This window comes from Geotrypetes seraphini, chromosome 4 (genome assembly GCF_902459505.1).
Source record: "Geotrypetes seraphini chromosome 4, aGeoSer1.1, whole genome shotgun sequence".
In the NCBI taxonomy this organism is placed as follows: Eukaryota; Metazoa; Chordata; class Amphibia; order Gymnophiona; family Dermophiidae; genus Geotrypetes; species Geotrypetes seraphini.
In genome coordinates this window covers 291,342,109-291,362,271 of record NC_047087.1, presented here as the reverse complement: position 1 = coordinate 291,362,271, position 20,163 = coordinate 291,342,109, and the positions used below count along the sequence as shown (strand labels likewise).

Sequence of the window (20,163 nt, the reverse complement as noted above, 5' to 3'; positions counted from 1 at the left end):
ACCCGAATCCGAAGCCCTCGGGACAGCAGAAAGCCTCGGCCCCGGGTAAGTCCCCTCTTCCTTCTTCAGGTTCCGTAACATCGAAGAAGCCAGCCTCGGGGACACCGTCAACGCATGGCGGAAGCCCCATGCTTACAGCCCCGGCTAAGCCCTCCAAGCCTTCGGGCCGTGCGTCCACCACACGGGAATACTCTGATACGAGGTCGCCCCCGGTGGAGTGCACCGAGGCAGTGGACATGCCTTCGATGCTGTCCGTGCCCGTCTTCCAGGACCTACTCCGAGCGATGATCTCGTCGGAGCTGTCCGCTGCAATGGCCCAGTTACAATCGGCCTCGACCTCGACCCCGCAGGTGCCAGACCAGCCTGAGCCTCGCATTGAGCAACCTCGGGGAAAAGTGCGCAAGCTTCGCCGCATCCCATCCTCCTCGGACTCCTCACCGAGGCGCCCGAGACGCTCTCCCTCCGCAGACCGCCGCGGGGCAAAACGTTGTGCTAAAACGACAGAAACCTCGAACCGCCGTACCTCCAAGAAGGCCTGAGGTTCACCAACTCTACGAGGCCGTTCTCCTACACCTCGTACGGGACCACTAAGGGTGGCTGAGTTATCACTCTCCAACCCGCACATCCTCCGAACCCCCCCTCGGACCGGGACCCCGACCCAAGGTTGCAGGTATTCTCCGAGGGAGTCCGGGTTGAGGTCTCCGATTCGACATCGATCGGTACCCCGAACCCCGGCATCGTCTCCAAGGGGCTCCTCGAGATGCCGAAGATCGACGACCCCGGAACACTCCCACAGTGCTTCCCCGGTCTCGGAGCGTGGATCGGAGCAGGAACCTCGATACTCGAGGGAAGCCTCCCCATCCTTCTCCACCCGACGGATGTCTCATTCACCGACCCCGCACGGGGCCCCGGGAACATCCCGCCCATCCTTCACTCGCTTTGTCCAGGACATGGGCCACGCTTTGGACTTAGACCTCCAGTCCGACTCCAGATACTCTAAGGCAGTGTTTTTCAACCGCTGTTCCGCGGCACACTAGTGTGCCGTGAGATGTTGCCTGGTGTGCCGTACGGTCAGGGCCGCCATCAGGGCAGTACCACCAGTCTAGGGAGAGGGGCTGTCCGCCCCACGTGGACAGGAGAGAGCTGAACGGGGGACCCGCGGAGTTCAATACATCTCGAGCCGCGAGGCTCGTCTTCTGTTCCTGCCTGCCCTAACATATAGCCGATCGCAAGCGTTCCCCGATGTCAGCGCTGACGTCGGAGGGAGGGCTTAAGCAAAGCCTGCCCTCCGACGTCAGCGCTGACGTCGGAGAATACTTCCGTTCGGCTATTTGTGTGCGGCAGCGCAGGCAGGAAGCAGAAGACAAGCCTCGCGGCTTGAGCTTCGTTTTGCTGAGAAAGTTGCAAAGATGGGCTGGGAGGCAAACACGGAACACAAAAGGGGGGAGGGAGTGCGTTTTGGACACAAGGCATGAACTTGGGAGAGAGGAAGGGAGGGAAAGAGATGCTGAGGTGGGGGAGGGAATGGGTTTTTGGACACAGAAGGCATGGACTTGGGAGAGAGGAAGGGAGGGAAAGAGATGCTGAGGTGGGGGAGGGAATGCGTTTTTGGACACAGAAGAAATGGACTTGAGAGAGAGGAAGGGAGGGAAAGAGATGCTGAGGGGGGGGAGGGAATGCGTTTTTGGACACAGAAGAAATGGACTTGGGAGAGAGGAAGGGAGGGAAAGAGATGCTGAGGTGGGGGAGGGAATGCGTTTTTGGACACAGAAGAAATGGACTTGGGAGAGAGGAAGGGAGGGAAAGAGATGCTGAGGTGGGGGAGGGAATGCGTTTTTGGACACAGAAGAAATGGACTTGGGAAAGAGGAAGGGAGGGAAAGAGATGCTGAGGTGGGGGAGGGAATGCGTTTTTGGACACAGAAGAAATGGACTTGGGAGAGAGGAAGGGAGGGAAAGAGATGCTGAGGTGGGGGAGGGAATGCGTTTTTGGACACAGAAGAAATGGACTTGGGAGAGAGGAAGGGAGGGAAAGAGATGCTGAGGTGGGGGAGGGAATGCGTTTTTGGACACAGAAGAAATGGACTTGGGAGAGAGGAAGGGAGGGAAAGAGATGCTGAGGTGGGGGAGGGAATGAGTGTTTGGACACAGAAGGCATGGACTTTGGAGAGAGGAAGGGAGGGAAAGAGATAGTTGTGTACACGGGGAATAGAAGAAAGGAGAATTTTTGGTCATAGGGAGGGAGTGAGGTACAGATAGTGGCATACCAGGGTGGGGGGAGGGCGGTCTGCCCTACCCCGGGTTTACGTCCCAAGGGGGTGCACAGCTGGCCACCCTCCAGTGTTGTCCCTAGGCCGGCAAACTGCGGCTCTTTAGCCACTTGAGTGCCACCGCCGCCAACGGTGTTGTTGGCGGTGGCAGCATTATAAAATACTTTCTTTGTGTTTATTTGATTCCTATTCAAGAGAATTACTTTATATATAGTCAATATAGGCACAGAGTTAAATTTTTTAACATTTTCTAATGGTGGTGTGCCTCGTGATTTTTTTCATGAAACAAGTGTGCCTTTGCCCAAAAAAGGTTGAAAAACACTGCTCTAAGGAGTACCTAGCGGAGCTGGATATGCCATCACTGCCCAGAGAGTCCCTCCGCTTACCACCTAACCCGGTACTCCAACAGGCCTTCTTCAGGAACCTGGAGACCCCCTACATGGTCACAGCCGTACCCTCCAAAATGGAGGCCAAGTACCGCACAGTACCCTACCCGGGATTCGAACAACCACAGCTCTCCCATCAGTCGCTGCTAGTAGAATCCTCCTTGAAAAAGGCTCACCCATCCCGGGTCTCAGCTGCGGTCCCCCCCTGGACAAGTTCGGCAGGAGACTATATCAAAATGCAATGATGGCCTCCAGGGTGCAAAGCTACACTTTCACCTTCACATCCTACCTCAAACACCTCATTGGACTATTGAGAGCCTTTGAGACTGACCTACCGGCCTCCCGGCAAGGAGCGTTTGGCCTACTTTTAGAGTCCCTCTCCAACCTGCGCCTCCATTTATTCCACGCGGCCTACGATGGCTTCGAACTCTCCTCCAGAGAGGCAGCCTTTGCTATCGCCATGCGCCGACTAGCTTGGCTGCGCCTGGTCGACATGGACCCCAACTTGCAGGACCGGTTGGCTAACCTCCCCTGCGTGGGAAAAGAACTGTTCGATGACACTATCGAGGCGGCTACAAAACGCCTCTCCGAACACGAACGTTCGTTCGCCTCCCTCGTCCGGCAAAAGCCTAAACCGCCCGCGTCCAGGCCGTACATGGCCCCTCCGCGCCGCTACCCACAAAAATCCACCCCTGCCTTCTCGCGGCCTCCACCCAGGCGTCCGCAAGCCCACCACCGGGCCATGCCCAAGTCCCAACCGCCTGCGACTACCAAACTATCCCCGTCCTTTTGACGGGATATGCGGAAGGGGGCGGGCCCCCTCCGCCATAGTCCCAGGCCTCCTTCCCTTCGGGGGTCGCCTCAAAGCCTTTTACCCTCGCTGGGAACAAATCACGTCGGACGCATGGGTCCTTGGCGTGATCTCATCAGGATACTCTCTCAACTTTCGGGCCATTCCTCCGGACAACCCCCCAAGGAATTGCCCTCCCAACCGGACGCAGCTACCCCTGCTCCTCTCCGAAGCCCGAGACCTGCTTCGCCTGAGAGCAGTGGAGGAGGTTCCCCCCGACCAACGGGGGAAGGGCTTCTACTCCCGTTACTTCCTGGTACCGAAAAAAACGGGAGACCTACGCCCGATACTAGACTTGAGACGCCTCAACAAATTCCTAGTACAGGAAAAATTTTGGATGCTTTCCCTACCGACCCTCTACCCCCTGATCGACGAGGGCGACTGGCTCTGCTCCCTCGATCTGAAGGAGGCGTACGCACATGTCCCAGTGCACCCCGCTCACCGCAAGTTCTTGCGTTTTCAGGTGGGGGACTGGCACCTACAATACCGAGTCCTCCCCTTCGGCCTAGCATCATCACCTCGGGTCTTCACCAAGTGCCTCGTGGTGGTCGCAGCAACCTTACGTTCCCAGGGCCTCCAGGTATTCCCCTACCTGGACGACTGGCTGATCAAAGCCCCGTCCAGGGAAGGGGTTATCTCAGCGACCCAACAGACTATTACCTACCTACAAAGTCTGGGGTTCGAAATAAACTTCCCAAAATCCCAACTACGCCCTTCGCAGTCCCTACAGTTCATCGGGGCCACGCTGGATACGGTTGGCCTCCGTTCCTTCCTCCCCCCTCCGCGCCTAGAGGCGTTAGTAAGTCTGAGTCGAAGGATCTCTCTGCTGACCTCGGTATCAGCTCGACAGATGATGACTCTCCTAGGGCACATGGCCTCCACCGTCCATGTCACACCCTTCGCCCGCCTCCATCTGAGAATCCCTCAATGGACCCTGGCCTCTCAATGGCGTCAAGACCGGGACCTGATCGACCGCCCCTTGACAGTGACTCCTTCCTTGCAGAGATCGCTCCGCTGGTGGGCCGACTCTTCAAATCTTTCCAAAGGTTTACTCTTCCTCGCCCCTCATCACAGCAAGGTACTCACCACGGGCTCATCAGAGTACGCTTGGGGAGCCCATCTGGACGGCCTACGCACGCAGGGGATGTGGTCAGCGGAAGACCGCCGCTGTCACATCAACGTGCTAGAGCTCCGGGCCATCTATCTCGCAGCTGTAGCCTTTCAACATCTGCTCCACGACCAGGTTGTCCTCATCCGAACAGACAACCAGGTTGCAATGTACTATGTAAACAAACAAGGAGGAACAGGGTCTTGGTCCCTCTGTCGGGAAGCCCTGCGCCTCTGGAAATGGGCAATCTCCAACAACACCTTCCTTCAAGCGGTGTACATACAAGGAGAACAAAACTGCCTGGCGGACAGACTCAGCCGCCTCCTCCAGCCACACGAGTGGTCACTGCACTCACAAACCCTACGACAGGTGTTCAAACAGTGGGGGACACCTCAAATAGATCTGTTCGCATCCCCCCACAATCACAAACTGCCTCTCTTCTGCTCCCGGATGTACTCCCCGGACCGGCTCGAGGCCGACGCCTTCCTCCTAGACTGGGAGGGAAGGTTCCTGTACGCGTTTCCGCCGTTTCCTCTGATCCTGCGGACGCTTGTCCACCTGAAAACAGTACAAGCCACCCTGATCCTGATTGCTCCTCGCTGGCCACGCCAGCCTTGGTTTTCCCTTCTACTTCAACTCAGTGTCAGAGATCCACTGCCTCTGCCTCTGTTTCCCTCTCTACTGTCACAAGGTCAGGGTTCGCTGTTACATCCCAATCTTCAATCTCTTCATCTGAATGCTTGGTTTCTTTCCCCCTGACTGCTCTCCCCGTGTCTCAATCAGTCAAGGAGATATTGGAGGCCTCTAGAAAGACCTCGACGAGAACCTGCTACTCCCAAAAGTGGACCAGATTCTCAACCTGGTGCTCCGCCCACAGTCAGGACCCGGTGTCGATCCCCGTCCCTCTAGTCCTTGACTATTTACTTCAATTATCTCACTCCGGCCTAAAGACCAACTCCATTCGAGTACACCTCAGTGCGATTGCGGCCTTTCATCAGCCCCTGGAAGGGAAAGCCCTCTCGCTCCATCCCTTAGTCTCTCGCTTCATGAAGGGTCTTCTGAATGTCCACCCTCCTCTCAAACCCCCTCCGGTGGTTTGGGACCTTAACGTGGTTCTGGCTCAACTAATGAAACCTCCATTTGAGCCCCTAGACAAATGCCATCCAAAATTCCTCACTTGGAAGGTAATTTTCCTGCTCGCGCTCACTTCCGCCCGACGGGTTAGTGAGTTACAAGCTCTGGTAGCAGACCCACCCTTCACGGTATTCCATCACGACAAGGTGGTACTCCGCACCCATCCAAAGTTCTTGCCTAAAGTAGTGTCTGATTTTCACCTCAATCAGTCCATTGTCTTGCCTGTATTTTTTCCCAAGCCCCACTCTCACCCCGGAGAGGTGGCGCTCCATACTCTTGACTGTAAGAGAGCATTGGCCTTCTACCTCCAATGCACTCAGTTACACCGGAAAGTCCCACAATTGTTTTTGTCCTTCGACCCAAACCGGTTAGGTCACCCAGTCTCCAAGCGCACCTTGTCCAACTGGTTGGCCGATTGCATCTCCTTCTGCTACGCTCAGGCTGGTCTCACACTGCATGGTCGAGTAACGGGACACAAGGTCAGAGCGATGGCAGCCTCCGTAGCGTTCCTCAGGTCCACACCTATCGAGGAAATCTGCAAGGCTGCCACATGGTCTTTGGTTCATACTTTCACCTCCCACTACTGTCTGGACTCACTGTCCAGGAGCGATGGCCGGTTCGGCCAATCGGTTTTGCGAAATCTATTTGCTTAAATTGCCAACTTCCCTCCATCCCTTTTCAGTTAGCTTGGAGGTCACCCACATGTGAGAATATCATGCCTGCTTGTCCTGGGATAAAGCACAGTTACTTACCGTAACAGGTGTTATCCAGGGACAGCAGGCATATATTCTCACAACCCGCCCACCTCCCCGAGGTTGGCTTCTTTGCTAGTTAAGTGAACTGGAGACCACGAGGGGATGCACCCCCTAGTGGAGCAGGAAGGCACGCATGCGTGGAGCAACAGAGCAAACTTAAATCTTCAATCAAGTTTGCTTGAAAATGCTTCCACATCGGGGCTCCGTAGATGACGTCACCCACATGTGAGAATATATGCCTGCTGTCCCTGGATAACACCTGTTACGGTAAGTAACTGTGCTTTAGGTCTGTTCTAAGGATGTTTTTTCTAACGGTTGGAGTAATCCATGTGGTGTTCCACAGGGTTCTCCTCTTTCCCCTTTACTTTTTAATGTCTATTTGGCTTCATTGGGTAACAGATTATCGTGTCTAGGAATTAAGATGTTTAGTTATGCTGATGATATCATCATAGACGTAATAATAAACTTGAAACTTGATTTTTAATTCCTACTCTGAGATCCATATTGCAGATCTCTCCTTTGATTGCTGAAGTCTTCTCAATTATTGAACAGTAGATGAATGAATTTAAATTGAAGCTTAATCTGGAAAAAACAAAAAAATTTTATGCATCCCCATGCTAAAATAGCACTGAAATATCATTAATTCTGAATTCCATAACTTATCCTGTCCAACAGACCATTAAGATCTTGGGCTTAATTTTAGATCAGACATTAACTATGAAGAACCAAGTGGATTTTTTGGTTCGAAAAGGCTTTTCCACATTATGGAAATTGCGGACTATTAGAGCGTATTTCGATGCCTCCTCATTTACATTGCTGGTTCAATCTTTAAGTCTTGAGCCAACTGGACTATTGTAATATTGTCCATCTGGCTGGCACACAAAAAAAACCTGCGCAGATTACGTATTATTCAGAATTCAGCGGTTCGACTTATTTTCAATTGGAAAAAGTATGATCATGCAATCCCTTTTTTTTTTTTTTTTTGCGAACTCCATTGGTTGCCGATGGAAGCTCAGGTCTGCTATAAGATCTTGACTGGCTTGGCACCTAACTATCTTTTAGATTCATTCACATTTACTAATAACAAAAATTCCAGATGCTCACTTGCATTATTTATCTTTCCATCGATTAAAGGCTGTACATCTAAAAGATACCATCATCGCCTCTTGTCATACCAGGCAGCAGCTTGGGATACAAATTTAGTTTCTCTAATCGCAACATCTTGCTCTTACCAATTATTTAGGAGACATCTGAAAACGTTCTTGTTCTCTAGATACTTAAGTGATTAAAACTTTTCATTCTTCTGTATTATTTTTCTTATGTAAACCGCTTAGAACCTAACGGTGACTGTGGTACAGAAGTAAATTTTTATGTTATGATATGTAAAGATCAAGATTGTGATTCTAGAATGTTGCTATTGTCCTTTGAAGACCCCACTGTCAATCACAGAAATGTAAAGGGGAGGCATGGCATGGGAGTGGCAGGGGTGTGGTTTGGCCAAGCCTACAAATTAGGCATGTAGTGGGAAGATATGTCTAGATTTGTAAAAATTGACATTGGCTTTTGCACATGTCCCCAAGGCATGCTCAAGTGACAGCTTCCATTTGAGACTTGGGATCTCGGTCAAAGGCCTGCGCCACCACCTTACTGCCCTCACCCAGATCCCCCTGACATGCTCGAGTGTGTTGCAGTTCGCAAAGTTTGCGAAACACTGCTCTAACCCATGTCCTAGGCGCCGCTTAGAGAATCGCGCTTGATCCCTTGCCATCTGCTGATCGTGGCATGGAAATCCTCCTGTAATGTCCATGCCTTTTGCCATCTACACTTACCCACAAAGTGCCCATATTCTGTATATTTATGTGTTCCAGTAGTGTGTAAATGCAGGCATCCAGATATAGAATTGTCCTTTATACAAATAACTTTACCCACATATAGGGTGGGCAATTTTATACAAGTCTGTCTCTCCCCAGAGATAAATGTATCCAAGGAAATCTCTTTGAAAATGACCCTCCTTGTGCGACTGTGCTCTCCTTACTTAAGAAACAGGCACAAGCCAGTTCTGCTACTGCCGAATGCATGAGCACCACCATGAGGCTGTTTCCTGCTTCACAGCTCCTAATTCTTTGCTCAAGAACTGGGATGGGGGGAGGGGTCCTCTTGGAACAGTGTACCTGATGTGCATTGCAAGGTTAACGCTCACCTACTGACAGACTATCCTTTCACCCCCTTGGACCATTTTAACCCCATTCTTATTTTCTGTGGCTCTCAAGTTTAATTTAGAACTTAATAAAATCATCTCACCAGTCTTTGCTAAGGTTTCAGTACTGTATACCCGCCTCTCTGGCAGTTTTGACACATTGCCAGAGGCTGCAGAGAAAAGTAAATAGGTTTTTGATGCTTTTTAATTGCCTTTTTTAATGAACCTCTTGTAGGTTAAAGGCAGCAGAATCATTAAAACTGCAGAGAGGGGCTGGCAAGCTCTGCACTGTTATCTCTGGCTGAGAGATGGGTTCTTATCGTAATGTGATCTTTAATGTTTTCCCAAATAACTCACAAAATTGGATTTTAAAAAAACATTCCTTAAAACTAGTGTAACTAAGAGCAAATGGATCAGATGCCCATCATGACAGTTTTTCTGTAAAAATGTCTTGAGTGTTTCTGAAATTTTGGATCATCACAGTGTCTCTGTTATGTCTCAGAGCAACCTTTAACAAGTAAGGGCTGACTGAGCTACCATGTTTCCCTGAAAGTAAGACAGTGTCTTATATTAATTTTGGGTCCAAAAAACACACTAGGGCCTATTTTCAGGGAAGCCTTATTTTTATCATGTGCAGCAATCATCTCTCCCTTCCTCTTCTCCACCCCAATTCTTCCTCGCTCCTTTCTCACCCCCTCCATCTTTCCTCCCCTCTCACCCATTCTCTTCTGCAGCATCTTTCTATCCCTCCCTCCCATCTCCATGTGCAGCTGAACCCCGCCGATCCTCCCACCTTGAGACTGACATACCTCCATTCCGAGGCCTCGAGAAACAGCAGCGGCGGTACGCTCTGAACGGGCTGCTTCGTGGCCTTCCCCACCGGGGCCTTCCCTCTGCCTTGTCACTTATGATGTAATCAGTTATGCAGAAGAGGGAAGGCCCTGGCAGGAGAGGCCGCGAAACAGCCTGTTCAGAGCGCTGCCGCCGCTGCTGTTTTTGGAGGCCTCGGAGGTATGGTATGTCAGTCTCATGATGGGAGGGTCAGTGGGGTTCTGCTGTACAGGGGGATGGGAAGGAGGGATAGGAAGATTCTGAAGAAAGGGATGGGTGAGAGGGAAGGAAAGATGCTGCACATGGGGGGTGTAGAAAGTGCTGCTGCTGGCGAATCAGGCAGCACTAGTGTCAGGGAGTGTCGGGGACATTCGGGAAGGGTTTCGGGGTTTGATCTTAACAAGGGATTATTTTTGGGGTAGGACTTATATTAGGACACCTTTAAAAATCATGCTAGGGCTTATTTTCGAAGAAACACGGTATGTTTCTTTATAGTTTAGATAGGTTTCTCTAGAACTGGGATCAAATTCCATTGTCACGGGGCCTGGCTAGTATGTATTTCTAAGGGAGCAAATATTTAGGAATAATATATCTCGGAAAAAAATTAAATGATCCTTAGCAATCAAAAGAATGTGTGAAACCCAATTTTGCATGGGTCATTACGGCAGGATAAAAGATGCTCAGGCCTGGACATCTACAATGTACAAAATGTTTTACAAAAGGAATACTGATTATGGAGTCTTTTGTAAATACAAGGGGGTGCTGAAAAGTTCTTAGCCAAACCAAGAAGAAAATGGCGTGGATATGGTTTAATCAATGATCTGAAACAATGTCAAAACATAGAATTTCATTTCTGCAAACTGGCACTTAATGAAATAAAATAATACTCTTTTCAGCTACAGTGGCAAAGTAACGCTCAGAATTTAGGAAGTTGATTGGTTGGGCTGAGAACTTTACAGCATCCCCTCGTACTTATAAGGCCATGCAGAATACACAATTGGTGGCATCCACAGAAAAGGCACATCAATTTTGGAAAATAACATCTGTAAAAAAAGTGTGGCATCATGTAGTGCTTTGAGGGTGTTTTCAGAAGCACCGTTCAGGTTTAAGTAGCTGACTTGGTTATCAACGGGGTTAATTTAAGAAAAAATTCTTTATATGTAAAGCCTGTTTTACATATGAAAAAGGCCTTTTATAAATGTATCTAACTCAGCTGTACAGACTGCTGTACTGTAATTCTAATGACAGCTCAATGTCCCCTTCTTTTGAATAATTACTAGATCTCCTATCTCTGGTAACTACCTCATAGGGCTAGATTCACTAACCTGCCCGAATCGGAACAATCTATTTCCGATTCAGGCAGGTCCGAAAAATTCATTAACCTAAAATATGCAGATGGGGGCGATTGGAGGAACGCCTCCATCTGCCTGCACGGATCGCGCATACACAATCTGCGCGCATGCGCAGACCCGCCCTAGCTGCAACTTTTTTTTTAAACTTTAAACTTTTGCAAGCCCGTGTGTTTAATCCGCTTCTGCTCTCTTGGCAATGCTGCTCTCTTTTCTACTCTCTTTTCTCCTTTCTGCTCTCTTGGTAATACTGCTCTCTTTTCTGCTCTCTTGGCAATGCTGCTCTCTTTTCTACTCTCTTTTCTCCTTTCTGCTCTCTTGGTAATGCTGCTTTCTATACTCTTTTCTCCTTTCTGCTCTCTTGGTAATACTGCTCTCTTTTCTGTTCTCTTGGTAATGCTGCTCTCTTTTCTACTCTCTTTTCTCCTTTCTGCTCTCTTGGTAATACTGCTCTCTTTTCTGCTCTCTTGGCAATGCTGCTCTCTTTTCTACTCTCTTTTCTCCTTTCTGCTCTCTTGGTAATGCTGCTTTCTATACTCTTTTCTCCTTTCTGCTCTCTTGGTAATACTGCTCTCTTTTCTGTTCTCTTGGTAATGCTGCTCTCTTTTCTCCTTTCTGAGAGGGTGGTAGGAGGTGCCTGGGGCGGTGGCGCCCACCCCCGCCTCTCCTCTCCGCTCAATGTTCCTTCCCCACCCTCCACACCACACTCATGCCCTCCCTTTCCTTGTACCTCTTCAAATCTTTACTAGCGCAAGCAACTTCTCCGGCCTGCTGCTCATGCCGGTACTGGGCTTCCTTCTGACATCAATTCCCGACCCCATGATCTAGGAAGTGATTTCAGAGGGGAGTCAAGCCAGTATGAGAGGTGAGCTGGGGAAGTTGTCCGTGTTGGCAAAGATTGAAAGAGGTACAGGGGAAGGCGCGAGCATGGAGTTGGGGGGTTGGGGGCTTGGAGAGGTGCCAGCATCTCCGCCAAAATGGTGCCTGTGGTAGTCTGCTCCTCCCTTACTACGACACAGCTTCTACCTGCTGTTTGTGCTGGCTTCGACACCCCTTCTGACATCACGTCCTAATCCCATGACCAGGAAGTGACATCAGATGAGAGCCGAGGCCGGTGCGAGCAGCAAGTGGAAGATACTGCTCATACTGGTAAACATTTCAAGAGGTATGTGGGAGGGAGGAGAGGAGGAGAGGTGTGGTCCACCCCAACTTTACTATGCCACGGTCGAGTTGCTGTTGGTCCACTGAATAGCAGGGCTGTTCTTGGGTCCTTACCCAGGTGTCATTTCAGGCAAAATATCTTCAGTAATCTCAGCATTCATATCACCTCTCTCTCCATGTCCTTCGTCTTCAGAAGGCATGTCCTATATCTGCCTCTCCCTCACTCCCCCTCCAAGCACTCTCTTTGTTTTCTTCTTTCTTCAGGCGCTCTCATTCTCCATTTCCTTCTACCCCTCCAGGCATTCACACTGTCTCTCCCTTTCTCTTCCTCACTCTCTCTTCACTCAGGCACTTTCTCTCTTTCTCTGCTTGTTCTCTTCTCCTCCTTAGGCAGTGTCATTCTCCATTCCCTTTTGCCTCCCTTTCTTTCTCTTCCTTCCTTAACACTCATCTCCTTTCTTCCTTTTTTTTTGTGCTTTTCTCAGGTTTTGCATGCCACGGCTATTATTTGCCAGTCGATCTATGTGGAAGAACAGAGAGATTTGTCTGGTACATAGATATGGATGTACAAGACTGCTGTTTTTTTCTTGGGGAGGGGGTGGTGGATTTCCCTGGACACGGCATCCGCGCATGCGCAGATTGCCTCCTGCCCAACGCGATTTGTTGGAAGTTTTCAAAACTCAGACAAAGTGCCGGGTTTTGAAAAGCCATCCGGACCTCCGGACATGTCCTCAAAAGGAGGACAAATTCAAGGAAATCCGGACGCCTGGTAAACCCTAGTGTGAGTTGCCCTGTGGAGTTCCTGCTCCTTCTAGCTATGCTACAGATATAATTCACAGCTTTCTCTATCTCAGTCCATATTGTGATTCAAGGCAATTTTCCTGAGTCACAATGATGGGTTTCGAAGTGCTGAAAATCAGGACAGATTCATTCTGAAAAGGATTTACATCTCTGACCAGCATACTGTAACTCAGACCAGGTCAGCTGAGATTCACGGAATATAAACACACTTGTTTGCGATCCACACCAGAATTAAATCCAGATCTGAAGTTTTAGTTTATTAAACGTTGATGCCAAAACCCTGAAGCGTAGAAACGTTCCATTTCTGAATAAACAAAGTAAGATGTGCCTAAATGAATTATGCCTTCAGATACAGCAGTTATTATTGTTTATTCGGTTAAGTATGTAAACATTAACAGAAGTATTTGGTCCCAGTTTAGGGGAGGCCCACAAAAATATGAAGTGACTGGATGGCTCCAGATTCAAGAGGTCCGTACAACAGACGAGGGAACCTACCACTGCTTTGCAAGAAATAAGTTTGGGGAAACCGTGGCCACTGCCAGCCTCACAGTGCTCACGCCAGGTGAAATGCACATTTCTATGTACCATACATTATTATTTTAAGACATATCTATAGACCAGTGTATCACAAATTTCAGGTGTACTGCGAGATGCAGGGGAGGAAAGGTGCCAGCTGACTACCTCCAAGACGTGCTTCACGCAGCAAGAGGCACATCCTGTAGGCAATCAGCCTGCCCCAGTGCCTCTCCTTCTCTCCACGTGGCTTCCCTGCCAGCACACCCCACTGGCGGCTCAGGACCTTTCTGGAGGGCCTTCGCGCATGCGTGGACGTTGACATGATGATGTCACACATGTGCTTGATGTCATCACGTCAATGCCTGCACACATCCGAATGCCTCCAGCCTCAGCTACTACGTTCAGTGCGCCACAGCTCGACAAAGTTTGCGGGACACTGCTGTAGACTTTGGGCTGATTCTATAAACAGGGCCTAAATCAGCTGGCGCTTAAAAAAAATGATGCCAGTTGCATGTCAATCACCCTTAGGCGCCGTTTACCGAATCGCGACTAGTAGCGCCTACGAGAGCTATTGAATTGAAATTATAAATCCCGTTGGTGTTTAGTATGTAAAAACTTAGGCGTCTGAATTTCAGGTGCCTAAGTTTTTGGAGAACCGTACATAGTGACTCCTAAGTCACTCTACGCCCATAGAAACGCCCACTTAGGTGTTAGGCACCGCTAAGCGCCATGCGAGAGGTGCCATTCTTTTATTGAACCGGATAGGCACCTATTGTCCAATTCAATTTTTTTTTTTAGCAATTATTGAACCTATTAAAGATATTTTGCCAATTAACCCCCTTTTGGCTCTAATTCTGTAAAAGATGCCTAAAGTTAGGCCAGATTGGCACGTATAGCCAATCTAGACACCTAACTTAATTATTCAGTTAGGCTTAATTGGCACCATTAAGTGAAAATTGCAATTAAATAGCAATTAAAAAACAATTAATTAGATTGTAGGCAAATCGTGAGCGTATCTTGGGCATGTTTTGCCTCTAGGTGCTAAAATTGGACTTAGGTGAAGGTATTTAGGCCAAGAAAACCCTAGCCTAAATAAGGGGTGCCTAACGTTTTGATGCCTAAGTTCAATTTAGGTGTCGCTAGGCACAATTCTATAAACAGTGCCTAACTCAGCTGTGTTGCTTGGCGCCTAGGTTTTAGGCGGGGTTTATAGAATCAGAGCCTCTGTGTCCAGGCCACCACTCCAAGGTCCAGACGTCTGGTAACCCTAGTCAAGACAGAGAAACTGGACAAGAAGGTGCATCTAAAAAGTAAATGTATAAATTTAAATAAGTGACAATTTTGGAAAAGACTCCCAAAAGGCCCAGAGGCAGCAAAGTAGGCTTCCTTCTTTGTCGGGTTGCTTGGGCAGAATTTACGCCACTGCTGCTCAGTGGCATAGCCAGAGCTGTCATTTTGGATTGGCACGCCTTCCAAAACTCTTCCACTCCCTTGTTCCTGCATCTCCCCTTCATCTTTGAGTCTAACAGTGCCACTTTTACACCTCTTCCTATCACTGATATATCTAAAAAAAAAGTCCTGTCGCCCTGTTTTACCGTGTCAGCTATTTTTTCTTCCATCTGTGTCTTTATTTTCCTGACCACTCGACCAGCCTCTCTTAACATAAGAACATAAGATTTGCTGCTGCTGGGTCAGACCAGTGGTCCATTGTGCCCAGCAGTCCGCTCACATGGCGGCCCTTAGGTCAAAGACCAGCGCCCTATTTGAGTCTAGCCTCACCTGCATATGTTCTGTTCTAGCAGGAACTTGTCTAACTTTGTCTTGAATCCCTGGAGGGTGTTTTCCCCTATGACAGACTCCGGAAGAGCGTTCCAGTTTTCTACCACTCTCTGGATGAAGAAGAACTTCCTTACGTTTGTACGCAATTTCTTCCCTTTTAACTTTAGAGAGTGCCCTGTCGTTCTCTCTACCTTGGAGAGGGTGAACAATCTCTCTTTCTCTACTTAGGGCTCCTTTTCCTAAGGTGCGCTAGTGTTTTTAGCGCACGCAGGAAATTACCGCGTGCTACACTGCCAATGCTCAATGCTGGCGTTAAGGTCTAGCGCGCGGAGCAATGTAGCGCGCACTATTCCGCGCGTTAAAGCCCTAATGCGGCTTAGTAAAAGGAGCCCTAAGTCTATTCCCTTTAGTATCTTGAATGTCTCTATCATGTCCCCCTTTCAATCTCCTCTTTTCAAGGGAGAAAAGGCCCAGTTTCTCCAGCCTCTCATTGTACGGCAACTCATCCAATCCCTTAACCATTTTTGTCTCTCTTCTCTGGACCCTTTCGAGTAGTACCGTGTTCTTCTTCATGTACGGCGACCAGTGTTGGATGCAGTATTCAAGGTAGGGGCGCACCATGGCCTGGTACAGCGGCATGATGACCTTCTCCGATCTGTTCGTGATCCCCTTCTTAATCATTCTTAGCATTCTGTTTGCCCTTTTAGCCGCCGCCGCACATTGCGCGGACGATTTCATTGACTTGTCTTCAAGTACTCCCAGGTGCTAATGTTTGTTTGCATTAGAGTGTGTAGCCTGTAAGTAATTGAAGTGGGAGTACTTAGGGACAGATTCTGTGTAGGTGACCTAATCAAGGACGCCTAGCGAGGTGGTAGAGCAGAGTACGACTTTGGGTTTCAAAATGGGATTGGACAAGTTCCTGATACAATTAGAGGGTTACTATACAGTAATAGATCACTTACAGGTCATTGACCTGGGGGGCCGCCGCGTGAGCGGACTGCTGGTCATGATGGACCCATTGTCTGACTCGGCAAAGGCAATGCTTATGTGACACCTAACTTTGGAATCTGCGTGCAACTTTTTAAAAAAATTGGCTTAATTGGCATAGTAATTGATCGTGCCAGTTTTCAACCAATCAAAAAAAAAAAAAAAAATTAAATTACCAATTGAGTTCCGCGTAGAACTCTTAGAATGCCTAAGTTGAGGCGCCCTCTGACGCCTACTTGAAAACTAGGTGTGGTTAGGGGCAGAGAATAGGCGTAAAACTTGACCTAATGTACCTGTACCTACCTCTAGGTTGCCTAGCGGGGTTCTATAAAGGACGCCTAGTGGTTGATTGGCAGACGTGTGGTGCACCGCCTACAATGTAGGTGTGCTTAGACGCCATTTCTAGAGTCTGACCCTTACTGCCTCAAGTTCAAGTTTATTCGTTCTTAATGAATCGCTTATTTAGATTGCTAAGCGATGTACAACATAATATAAATGTGCAGATAAAATATTGGTGTTGACATACAAAATGACTTTTATATTGTGGGTTAAAACTTACAAGAATTGTGTGGGAAAATGGGGAGAAAGTTACAATCTTTAAATAGGAGAAAAAGAAAACCATAAAAGGAATGAACAAAAGGGGGGGTAATTTTGGCTACTTAAATAAAAATTGTTAATTTGAAAGCTAAAAATCATATGCATCTTTAAAAAGATATGTTTTTAAGGTTTTTTTTAAATGAGGGTAAATCTTTTAATTCTCTAATGTATTGAGGTAGGAGGTTCCATGATTGGGGGGCCATTACAGAAAACATGTCGTGCCGTCTAATTCCGATAACTTTCATCGAGGGAACGGAAAGAAGATTGTGGGAAGTCGAGCGGAGAGATCGTGAAGTGCTGTATGGGATTAACCACCTATTAATAAATTGTGGTTCATTATAACTCAAAGCTTTAAAAACTAAAAACAGTAATTTAAAAGTAATGTAGTGGCTTACCGGAAGCCAATGGGATTTAATCAACAGAGGGATAACATGATCATATTTTTTCGCATTGTGGATCAGTTTCACAGCAGTATTTTGGATTAATTGCAGCCTTCTTTTTTCTTTTTGAGTGATATTAAGAAGGAGGGAGTTACAATAATCTATTTTGGATATTACCAAGAATGTATTAAAATATTAATAGATGTGAGACTCTAGGAATTTGGCAAGTGAATGAATTAAACGTAGTTTAAAAAAACATGATTTAACAATATTGCTAACATGATCATGATAGGTAAGTTTATCATCAATGAAGACGCCTAAAATTTTTATAGTGGTGACCAATTCCAATTCGGTGTTGTTAATGGAAAACGGAGTGCTTAATGCTATATCCCTTTTCCAAGAAAAAAGCATCGATTTCGTTTTTTTGAGGTTTAATGCCAATTTATTTGTGTTGAGCCAGTTTTTTATGATTACAAGTTTATTGTTGATAGATGTAATGTCTTCTTTGTTTTCAGGATCTAATGGATGGAGGAGTTGAATGTCGTCAGTGTATGCAAATATTGTGAAACCTAGTGATTGTGCTATAAGTGGGGAAAGGAATATATTGAAAAGAAGGGGAGATAGTATTGAACCCGCAGGATACCATATCCAAGAGTAAACTTTGGACTTGCTGTCATTGAAGCTGACGATAGATGAGCGATTCAATAAAAATAAAACGAACCATGTTAAAACTTGGTCTTTGATCCCAATTGATTCCAGACGATCGATTAATAGTTCATGATCATGCCTCCTATTTAGGGGCACTAACGGCTCCCGCATTATGGATGCATTAACCAGTTACCATGCATATCCACACCCATTCCCCACCCGTGACATGGGCCATCCAAAAAATAAATACAAAAAAATACAGTTAACTCATGCTTAGCACGCGCTAAAAGGTTATTTACTGCAAAACACTTTAAAGCATTGTTGGAGGGACACTAACCGATTTAGCACTTGTTAAATGCTAAGACATCCTTTATATTCCTATGAGCATTTAGCGCGTACTAATCCGCGATAGCAATTATTAGCTCAGGGAGCTGCGCTGAATGTTCCACATGGCTCCCGACACTCGTAGACTTCCTGTGAGCATCGGGAGCAGTGTGGAGCATTCAGCGCGGCTCCTTGCGCTAATAACCGCTATCGAGGTAAGTGCGCATTAGGAGCAGACTGGATGGATTATTCGGGTCTTTATTTGCCGTCATTTACCATGTTACTATGTCCTTTTAGTAGCTAGATCCCTTAGTGAAATACCTATTTTATCTGAATGTAATTCACCAACTTCTGAAAATTGGTCCCAAGTGAGTACAGCAAGACATGATTTATGTCTTGAGTATTTTACCTTCCGAATGATGTCAGTTTCAGATTGCTGGTCTGAAAGCTCTCTCTTGCTGCTCCTTTTCAGATCAGCTCAACATGACCGGGCTGTCCTTGCCAAAACCCCGCCATCAGCTGTTTGAGGATGATGAGGAGAGTGAATATGGGGATGATTATTACTAAAGCTCCTCCTTTGAAGGACAGATATGTACGGAGGCTCTGACAAAAGGATTCTGACATTGAAGCATAAATGTTTGTTCAGTATTGTTCTGCTTTTGTTGTGTGTATTTTTTTTTTCTTCAAAGGAAACTGGTATGCTCATTTCTTTTGTCATCACGTTCCAATCAATGAGTATAGCTGTGGTACAATTTCCACTGTGTTTACACGTGACTTAGGGCTCCTTTTACGAAGGTGCGCTAGCGTTTTTAGCGCACGCTAGCCGAAAAACTACCGCCTGCTCAAGAGGAGGTGGTAGCGGCTAGCGTGTGCAGCATTTTAGCGCGCGCTATTCCGCGTGTTAAGGCCCTAACGCGCCTTCGTTAAAGGAGCCCTTATTGTAGGTTTGAGATCTAGCGATGTCGTAGGGGCATAGCTATCAATGTGGGCTACTGTTAATAATAATAATAAAAATTTATTCATATATACCGCCAAAGCCATAATAGTTCGAGGCGGTTTACAATAAGAAGTGCTGGACAATCAGAGAAATAGTGTGGGGGTTTTTTTTTCCATTAATTCATTTTAGATTTAACACAGGTCCCAGTTTATGCAATGAGACCTATTTACTAATAACTAGGGTTAACAATAAAATAAAATATCTTCATGGTAGCCCGTGCTGATAACGTCCCACCTTGATTAAAGAAAAAGAGAAATGTTTGAAACTGAAATTAGAGAATGACACGGTAACAGAATTTGCCACTGTCACCGCGGATAACCGCAGGAAAATATTCCGTGTCATTCTTTGGTGTCTATCTCAACCTCAATCCTTCGAAACCAGCATTCTTCAGTGCAAGGCTTGAGAATCAGTGGCTGTGCTCATTCATACTCTGATTCTTATTTGAGCCAGGTATAGGATAATGAAGCCATTGTGACATCACTGATGAGGCTGGCTCTTAGGCATTAGTGGAATGACATCACAATCTCAGCTCTGAAATGTTGCTACTCTTTGAGTTTCTGCCAGGTACTTGAGACCTGGGTTGGCCTCTGTTGGCAACAGGATACTGGGCTTGATAGATCTTTGGTCTATCAAGCCCAGTAAGGCAACGCTTAAGGTCTTTTGTTCTAACCATCTGGTGTCATTCTTTAGTGTCTATCTCAACCTCAGTCCTTCGACACCAGCATTCTTCAATGCAAGGCTTGAGGGTCAGTGGTTATGCCCATTCATACTCTGATTCTTCCATCTTTCCTTAAAGAATGACACGGGGATGGTTTCCCACTGTTAACTGCGGGTGCGATGATGGTGACAGATTCTGCCACCATATTGTTCTCTAATTGAAATCACTGCTATATGTAATAAAGGTGAGCCACATATAGGGAATCAAGCCATTGTGACATCACTGATGAGGTTGGCTCTTAGGTATTGGTGGAATGAGGCATTATGACATCACAATATCAGCTCTGGTTATTAGAGACTGAAACTCTTTATACTAAGGGGGTGGGGGAATTATCCATGTTAGGTTACTGTTAAGATGGATTATTTTACCACTAACT

The 20,163-nt window shown here is 47.3% G+C and overlaps 1 protein-coding gene across 1 annotated transcript in view; it reads left to right on the top strand.

Annotated features, from left to right (window-relative positions):
• The window catches only part of KAZALD1 (Kazal type serine peptidase inhibitor domain 1), a 67,309-nt gene extending 47,770 nt beyond the window's left edge, over positions 1-19,539 (top strand). The window contains exons 4-5 of the mRNA XM_033942513.1: positions 13,256-13,403; positions 18,545-19,539. Coding sequence (XP_033798404.1) covers positions 13,256-13,403; positions 18,545-18,639 — 243 coding nt within the window. The 3' untranslated portion in view covers positions 18,640-19,539. The remainder of the gene's footprint in view (positions 1-13,255; positions 13,404-18,544) is intronic.
• Positions 19,540-20,163: the final 624 nt, after the last annotated feature.